Source organism: Oncorhynchus kisutch, linkage group LG3 (assembly GCF_002021735.2).
Source record: "Oncorhynchus kisutch isolate 150728-3 linkage group LG3, Okis_V2, whole genome shotgun sequence".
NCBI classification, from domain to species: domain Eukaryota; kingdom Metazoa; phylum Chordata; class Actinopteri; order Salmoniformes; family Salmonidae; genus Oncorhynchus; species Oncorhynchus kisutch.
This window is the reverse complement of record NC_034176.2, coordinates 71,815,522-71,824,600: the sequence shown is the minus strand read 5'-3', so window position 1 is coordinate 71,824,600 and position 9,079 is coordinate 71,815,522. Positions and strand designations below refer to the sequence as shown.

Genomic DNA, 9,079 nt, shown 5'->3' with positions numbered 1-9,079 from the left:
CCATAATGTTTAGTCAGCCATCGTTGTTGTGCCTTATTACTATTATAAACTGGTTACCAATGTAATTAGTGCAAGAAAAATACATGTTTTGTCATACCCATGGTATACAGTCTGATATACCACAGCTTTCAGCCAGTCAGCATTCAGGCTCAACCCCACCCAGTTTATAATCACACTTATACAATGGGTGGGTCTAATCCTGAGTGTTGATTGGTTAAAAGCGCATTCCAGCCAGTGTCTATTACACAAGTTACCAATAAATCTATGACATTAAAATGCTTATTTACTCTGTTCCATCTGATTGCTCAATCCACTGTCTCATCAGCCAAGCCAGGCTTGATCTCCACTATAAAAAGCATCTAGACATTATCTCACATTTCTTTTAGACTAACATTTAGTTTTCAACTGCAGAGATTTGTATAAACCTTGCTTTCTGTCTCTCAGACATTTGCAACATTATTAAAATATTCAAATTCGATGTCCAACTGTCTCATAGTAATGAACGTCTAGTGGTCTGGAGTCAGGACGAGACAGGCAGTCAGCGTTTCTCAACCAGTCGAAATCATGAATCAGCTGGCATCATTTTTATGGATATATACAAAGAAATGTTAATTGAAAAAAGGTCCAACTAAACAAAGTGCAGCTAATTTGCAGTCTTTACAGCTTCAGTGTTTGTAGTGATTGTGTTAGCTGTGTTGTTGGTTAGCTCCTCTGTACAACAGTGTCCTGACGAGAGAGCACATGCCAAGCAAAATCGCGCCTCATTAGCTCATTGTTATGGATGTATCCAAATAAATGTCACAGCCTATGCAAATGCAGCTATTGTTGTTATTCTTCTTTAAACTTTTGACATGACTGTAAGTTAGCTGTAGTTAGCTAGCATGCAAGGGATAAGAACATTGCCAGCCAGTATGGCAATGGGACATTTAGAACAAACGACTGTGTCACGTCCATAGATACAGAACAAAAAGGCTGAACGACTGGGTCGCCTCTCTGGCAACCGAACCGATAGAACGAACGACCAGCCGGCTTGGGTAGCAACCCTAGATTTGTGTCGGCACTATATCTTGTGGAAGGATGAAATAGTATGAATAAATTAATCAAATAAATTTTTTAAAATATGTCAATCATTATTTGAATATGTTGGTAACCCGTTGTATAAAAGTGATAATGCCCTCGAAGCCGGTGTTTGGTGGATATATTGGCACGGTTTCCCGGTCCGAGACCAATACCAGTGCCAATATATCCTCCAAAAACGGGCTGATTTATTCATACTATTTCATGCTTCCACAAGATATAATCCCTACACAAATCTAGTGTTGCTACCCAAGCCAGTTTTCAGTTCGGTTGCTAAAGTCGTTCCGTCTTTTTGTTCTGTATCGTTCTAAATGTTACATTGCCATACTGGCCGGCAATGTTCTTATCTCTTGACTTAGTCATGTCAGAAAGAATAACAGCAAAGTAGCTGCATTTGCATTTGTTTAAGCTTTTTTCTAGAGACATTCATTTGGATACATCCACAACAATGAGCTAATGAGGTGTGATTTGGCATGGCATAGAAAATGTGCTACTGTCACGCCCTGACCTTAGAGATCCTTATTTATTCTCTATGTTTGGTTAGGTCAGGATGTGACTCGGGTGGGAAAATCTATGTTTTCTATTTCTTTGTTGTTTTGCAGAGTGTGGTTCCCAATCAGAGGCAGCTGTTTATCGTTGTAACTGATTGGGGATCATATATAAGTTGTGATTTTCCGTTTGGGTTTTGTAGGGTGTCATTTTCTGTGCCTGACGGAACTGTTCGCTTTCGTTTTTTTGGATTTCTTATTTTTGTTTGAGTGTTTCTTGAAAATAAATATCATGAACACTTTCCACGCTGTGCTTTGGTCCACTCTTCCTTCCACCGACGACGAGCATTACAGCTCACTTGTCAGGACACTGTTGTTCAGAGGAGCAAGCAAACAACACAGCTAACACAAACCCTTCAAACTGGAGCTGGAAAGACTGCAAACTAGCTGCATTTAATTTCGTTTTACCTTTCTTCAATTTACATTTATTTGTATATATCCATAAAAACTATTGAAAACTAAATGTTAGTATAAAAGACATGTGAGATAATGTCTAGATGCTTTTTATAGTGGAGATCAAGTTTATAAATTGCTTGGCTGGGCTGATGAGACAGTGGATTGCGTAGTCAGATGGAACCGAGTAAATAGGAATTTTAACGTCATAGATTTAGAGGGTGGTAAATTGTGGAATAGACAATGGTTTTAACCAATCAGCATTCAGGATTTGGCCCACCGTTGTATAATGTCTTCTGTTATATTCTATTGACTTCTATTGACTTCCATTGTCTTCTATTGTCTTCTATCGACTTCTATTGTCTTCTATTGTGCACAAACCAGCTCTAGTCAGCTACTCCCATAGGACTATGTACCCATGACTCACAATGACACAAACAATAATGTAATTTCATAAATCTAAATATTAATACAAATATCATAAGCTGCTGTTTGGTTCTCACAAGTATAATTTTAGCACAGGCGTTTAACTCGGTTCTCCTCATTATGCCACAGGAGAAGAGAGTCTCACCAGCCCCATGCAGAAAGAGAGAGAGCTGCCATGGCCAGGCCAGGTCGTGGCTGCATCCTGCAGTGTGATCACACAGAACAGAGGAGCTCTGATTGATGGGTAACCTAGGCTCTGTGATTACATCTCATTTCCTTAAATGTCCCAGCAAGAATGCACAGTGCAAACTTTCCTGTTTCCACCAGAGATGAGGTAAGTTCCATTTCAAAGTGGATTCTAAATAACATCCATCCAATTCCCTAGCGAAGCCCTGACAGGACAGCCAGGTCAAGTGTACATGTTTAAGTCTGTAATCCCTGTGTCACCACAGTCTCCAGGTGGTCAAACCTATCCATGGAGAGCATCAAGTGGCGGAAGCTTGTGTCAGTCTCCAGTCTTTATTCCATGTAATCAAACATTGTCAATTCCCTACTTTGTGTAGGATATGCTTAGCCTGCCATACAGCATGTATTGAGTGCCATTAATGTTTGCATTCAGACACGTATGATACAGTCTCATTCTTTGACATTGACATGATCTTTCCTATTTTGGCATTGATATTGTATTCCAATACCATAGTGTGGTATTGATTTGGGAGGTGTAATGAATGTGTGTTTCTGTCATCTCAACACCCTTTCAATAGATACAACCAACCTTATATACAGTACAGTGCATCATGTCACATGTCAGTGTTCCCTCCCTCTCTGTTTCGATAGACAATGATTATCTGTCTCCTGATATAACTTACACCAGGTTGATGCACCGTGAGATACTCTGACCAAAATAGATTGGAAAGGTTACTGTATTGAATTGAAAGTTAGAAACAGGGAACAGAAAGTTGAGGTAGGGACTGAGATGACCCATAGATATTTGGTCATGCTACATCTGTTCACATATAGTTAGGCCTTTATTCGGAAGTGGCAATACAGGCAAGCCTGTACGCCTACACAGCCTCGGTTTCCGACGTCTCCGGGAGCACCGAGGGGGGAGGACCCTGGCTCTGTCCAATTTCCCTGATTTTGTGGTTCCGTCATAGGCCTTGCACTCTGTTCAATAGTCCTAAAAGCCTCATCCACACTAATGGGGTTCCTCCGTGACGCAAAAGAAGACTCTTGGGCAGGATGCTTTACGATACCTTACCCAATAATGTAAAGTAAGGGGAACAAGATGATGCCCAGAGACCAACAGCTCTGTAATTAGGTCTGAGAAATTGGGCCGACAATTGTCAGCCACACCATCGATTCCCTGAAAAGAGCAGTTCACAGAGGAGTCAGTAGTGTGCTGTATGGGGAAGGGGATGGGAATTGATTATGGTATATGATGTATTAACTATGTCATTGTTCCAAAACTACCACAAGACTAATGTCCAATCATTTCACAGAGCTATTTTAAACTGCCAACATCTTTGAATTTATTACGTCTAAAAAGTTACACATGTCGTCCATTTTTGGTTGTAGAAAAGTCCTAAGCATGCTGTATATTCTGATAATCTGGTCATTATGGCAATCAAAATTAAGCAGCTTGACCAACTCAACAATTATGTTTCAATATCATCAATTAAAATATTATAACAGTTGTTATCAAATAACCCAAACATGTATATTTTACATTAATATAACAACACATGATTGTGGCCTGATAATTCTGTAGTACAGCGTTTCCCATCTGCTGTCCTTGAGTACCCCCAACAGTAGATATTTTTTGTTGTGGCCCAGGACAAGCACACCTGTTTTTGTCCGGGGCTACAACAAAAATGTGTGCTGTTTGGTAACTGGAGGACCGGAGTTGGGAAAACAAAGCACGGTGTAGTACACAAAAAAATGTCTCAAGAGTCGGAGAGCTGCTGTGTGCCTGTTTGTACAGTAGGTGGCTCTGCCAGCAAGGCCAATGAGGATGTATTATTCTCTTGATTCTTCAAAAACACAACACAATGTAACATTGTTGGGACCTTTAAAATATATAGAACGATTTTAGGATGATTTCTGTATCTGCCAGTCTGATCTGGCCCGGTCCTCAATGCAAGTTGTGATATCAAATGGTGCAAATGACTAGCAGATTTTTGTGAATGGAGCATTTTGTGACAGAACAATTACGTAATTTGTGTTCTATTGTCTTTACTGGTTTGTCGTAACCGCTGGACGATACCTGATTGGCTAGTGGATGGGGCTGAACAATCTGATTGGCTAAAATTAGATCATTAAACAACTACTTAGTCAGTACAGAAACCCAAGTGGTAGATATATAAGACAGGACATTGTAGCAGGGTGCAACAGATTCACAAGTTGGTCTAAAACTTGAAGTACCTCAACTCATTCCATTGTTCGTCCAAGAAAACAACCAATCACAGTAAGTAGAGAATTTAAACCAATTTTCTGTGTACACGATGCATTGGGCTAGCATGGATGGGATGTCATTTCTGTGGCTATTAGATATTGTGCTAATTCTTCAGAATGTTCCAGTGATGATAGGGGGGACAGAATGAGATAGCGTAAACTTTGCCTAGGCCATTGACCCGGTGTGAGATGCTGTTGAGAAATGCAGTTCAGATGGCTTTTCAAGGGTAGATGAGGTGATTGTGAGAGGGGGGCTGGGTTTAGACTACAGCTCATTCCACTAATGCATGGGCTCCTGTGGGAGCCGCTGGCTGGCTGGCTGGGGCTCCAACTCATAATCTAGATAGTATCACTAATGCCTTCCTCAATGTCTGTTACTGCGTCTCCAAGCCCAGCTCTTCTCTTCAGTTAGAGGGGAGCACTGAGACTAGATGGCTCACTCTGATAGCAGGGTACTAGGGACTTTGGTAGGACTGTCTCATCGCAGAAGGGAAGAGAATTCTTTGGGACAGGGAGAGTGAGATGGGGAGCTTCTTCACTCCCAGTAGAATAGTGAGCAACTGAACTGAGATGGATGGAGCTTACATGCGATAAGTCATGTGTAGGGACAAACAAAGATGTTTGTTTTGATCCGAATTAAATGCTTGTCCTATTCTGCTTTGAGAGGAATGTGAATGTTTTTAAAGCCAAGTTTCTGTGGTTGTGGATGTAATGTGTTTTACAGCAGGGACCATGGTTATGATGAAGCTCTCTGCCCTCCTCATTGCCTGTTTCCTGGTCATTTGTCAGATGTACAGCTCACATGCAGCTCCAGCCAGGTGAGGATCAAAGCACGTTATATACACTGTAATGTCCAGTCAGTCACTGAAATGTATGTATAGACTACAGAGATGTTCATTTGTAGTAATCCCAAAAGGAAACACCATTGATCCATTGGGATACTTCCAGCTTTCTAATAGTAATTGTTGTTATTTCATATGTCTTGGCAGCCACATATATCTTATGCATGCTAATTTAAATTCTTTTGTTTTCAGATAACATGATGTGATTACAGAAATCCATACATTACGTTACATTAAATGCCCTTTTTTCAGTAAAATGATCCAATTGGATTACGATATCGTAAACTAATCAATCCGGTGACTCATAAAGCCATTCTATGTATAACCTCCTAACCACTTCTATCCATTTGGAAACAATCCAACTTAATGCCACAGCAATAGGCTAAGATGATTGCTATTGCATGTAGAATATTTCCAAGTGGTTGTAGAATGCATGAGTGTTCAATATTCCGGATAGAGAGACCCTGGTCACCGTTCTTACTACAATATTGATTTAGTCATAAAGCTCTAAGTTGGCTACCTGTCAGCTTTCTAAAAGGAACACTTTTAGAATATTGTTTTGAGTTTGGCTCGTGTCCCTTAAAGCAGGAGTCAATGGCTTTTAGCTGGAGCAAACTCACATAACCTACGTGCTGGTGCAGTTCCAGTCTGATCAACCTAATCGTCAATGTGTTTTCAGAACTGGTTTAGAGTCTATAACAGACCAAGTCACGCTAACTGACTATGAAGCCCGAAGGCTACTCAACGCCATCGTCAAGGAGTTTGTTAAAATGACATCAGAGGAACTGGAGCAACAAGCCAATGAAGGAAATAGGTAGGTACAGATCTTCTCATCTCCACAACTTGTTTTTAACAACATTCATTTTCATTTTATCTAGGTTTACTTGGTGTATACTATATGGATCACACATGTTCCTATTATTCAAGAAAACATATAACCCCAAATGTCTTATGAATATGTGGCCAGTCTTTTGCTGCCTCCTGTAGCAGTCAGAGCTATGGGTATTTATTAAAGACAGAGGTATGGACATCGCCCAACCATCAACAGGGAGATCTAGAGTTAAAGCATATGTTCTCTGTGTTTATCTATGCATGGGTTTTTGGAACACTTCATTTTAATGTATTCATTATTTAAGCATTGTTTATGAGAAAGCCTGTTGAGGAATGCTAAATGATAAAAAACCCTAAAGAATGGAAGAAAGCATGGGAATTAGTGCAAGAGAAATGAGATGCATGACAGCAGTTTGTTATAATTTAACTACGATGCTATTAACAGGATTGCCGCATGAGCCTAAGTAACTGAGGTCATTATAGCTATAGACTATTTAATTGCCTGTGTTGGACTTGATAGCATGACTTTAAACTGTATTTTTTTTATATAAATGCAAGTAAAAATTGACTTTGAAATGCATGATGTTGGAATACAGTGTTATTACTGTAGCATGTGGATAACAGCAGGATGCATCTGCATGCCATGGTTACTATGAGCCTGTTTCTGCATGTTGTCTCTCTCTCTAACAGCCTGGATAGACCCATGTCCAAGCGTTGCTCCAACCTCAGCACCTGTGTGCTGGGCAAACTGTCCCAAGAGCTGCATAAATTGCAGACGTACCCCCGCACCAACACGGGAAGTGGCACGCCTGGCAAGAAACGCAGCTTGCCTGAGAGCAACCGCTATGCAAGCTATGGAGACTCATATGATGGAATCTGAGCGGTCCTCCCCTCCATCAGCCCTAGCTAACCTGACCCCTCTGTTCCAGCCTAGCCTGATGATTGCTGATGCATGTGAATCTTGCTTGACCGACTGCAGAGAAACCTTGATGTCCCGCAATGTCCCTGCTCTCTTTTTCTTTAGTTAAAATCCCCCTTTTTGACAGAGAATAAAATATATAAGTACAAAGCAGAGTCCAATCCTTTAGATTTAGAAAGTGAATAAGGATTTAGTAGCACTTCCCTATCTTAAGGTGTATGATATCCCTTTACTATACAGATAATTTACAATATATACAAAGTCTTAATCAAAACCAAAATTCTTAATCAATGCTTCTTTCAACTGTGACTAGGGTTCTTGTTTAATAAACTTTTTTTTTATACCAGAACATATTTTCCATCTTAATTATTCAAGTGAAACAAAGCCTTTTAACATCTTTAATAGTTCACAACAGTTTAAACAATAATGGTGAAGCCCAAGTGTATATGCTATGTAAACGTAAATTCACAGTGCATTTGAGGTAAGTTGAATAACTCATTTGAGCTGAATCTCATCGTTTAGATCTCTGAATGTCTTTATTTTCAATTTGATGATATATTTTATACATTTTCTCCAGAAAACAGTAATTTATTACCTTTGTTATTTTTATTGTAATTCATACATTTTGTATCTTTGTAATAAATCCTGAATTTAGTAGAGGTTTGTATGACCAGTCCTTTCTCTTCCTAAAAGCAGCGTTACAGCACAGAAGCGTGCGTGTAATACTGCCACATGTGTCACCCACCGCCTGGCTGACTTCCTGAACAGATCAGGAGGAATGGGCAACAGTAACTTCGTCCCCACCAACGTGGGCGCCAAGGCGTTCGGACGAAGAAGGAGAGACACCCCCAAGACAGCACCAATGTGAATGTGTTAACAGTCCTCAGGGATTTGGTATAACAACATTCTACACTCCTCTCTCTTCCCAATGCTGTGCCTCTAACTGTCAACCTCTGTCTGTCTCTACTGTATCTCTAATGCTCTTTCCCCAGCCTCTGTCTTTCAACATCTATTCTATTTCAGTACTCTTCAGACAGTCTCTTTGTAACTTTGCCGGCCTTCAAATTTGGTCTATGTCTTATGGATGAATACAAGTTGGGAGTTTGAGTTCAGTAGAAAGGAGGATAACCAGTCATTTCCTTCCATTTTCTCTCCCTGCAGAGTATGAGTCCTTAAGTGAGACAACAATACATCCTGTCCTGAACCAACTACAGACATCTAGAAATGACAACTCTTCACTGTTTTAAAAAAACAGCCTTCAAACACAGGACTGATTTCCTGCATACCTCTTGCATACTCTGTGTTACCGATATTCATTTGCTCTATGACCATGAGGAAATACAACCTAGAAAACATTACAGCAAAAAATAAAGAACAAACGTCTGTTATGTCTATTTTCACCAGATCTTTACCCTGTACAAGCCAGTTGGTTCTGTCCCGTTTTGGCTTAGAGCACCTGTGCAGTTTGATCCTGAGTCCCCACCCCTCCTCTCTCCTGTGTCAGCAGCACACTGCAGGGGGGCGGAGACTACATCAAGCTCCGCCCCCACAAGCTTCCTTGACCATGGCTGTGTCTTGTGCCTTGATGT

The 9,079-nt window shown here is 40.4% G+C and overlaps 1 protein-coding gene across 5 annotated transcripts; it reads left to right on the top strand.

Moving 5' to 3' along the window:
* Window positions 1-4,787: 4,787 nt before the first annotated feature.
* Window positions 4,788-8,734, top strand: LOC109873175 (calcitonin-1-like). 5 transcript variants are annotated; one of them, XM_031813581.1, is made up of 5 exons: window positions 5,307-5,499; window positions 5,623-5,716; window positions 6,420-6,554; window positions 8,184-8,384; window positions 8,652-8,734. In XM_031813581.1, exons 1-4 carry the CDS (start codon window positions 5,496-5,498, stop codon window positions 8,356-8,358), a joined length of 408 nt encoding a protein of 135 aa, XP_031669441.1. In that variant the 5' UTR covers window positions 5,307-5,495; the 3' UTR covers window positions 8,359-8,384; window positions 8,652-8,734. The 5 variants fall into 5 exon arrangements, with proteins under 5 accessions (XP_020320358.1, XP_031669441.1, XP_031669450.1 ...); XM_031813590.1 differs by having other exon boundaries at window positions 5,309-5,499; window positions 8,187-8,384; XM_020464769.2 differs by lacking the exons at window positions 5,307-5,499; window positions 8,184-8,384; window positions 8,652-8,734 and adding exons at window positions 4,788-4,911; window positions 7,262-7,839.
* Window positions 8,735-9,079: the final 345 nt, after the last annotated feature.

Excerpts from the sequence above, each read along its gene's own strand:
- LOC109873175 (XM_020464761.2), top strand. The coding sequence starts at position 5,610 with ATGTGTTTTACAGCAGGGACCATGGTTATGATGAAGCTCTCTGCCCTC. Across the intron at positions 5,717-6,419 it reads TCACATGCAGCTCCAGCCAG|AACTGGTTTAGAGTCTATAA; the intron begins GTGAGGATCAAA and ends ATGTGTTTTCAG. Across the intron at positions 6,555-7,261 it reads CAAGCCAATGAAGGAAATAG|CCTGGATAGACCCATGTCCA; the intron begins GTAGGTACAGAT and ends TCTCTCTAACAG.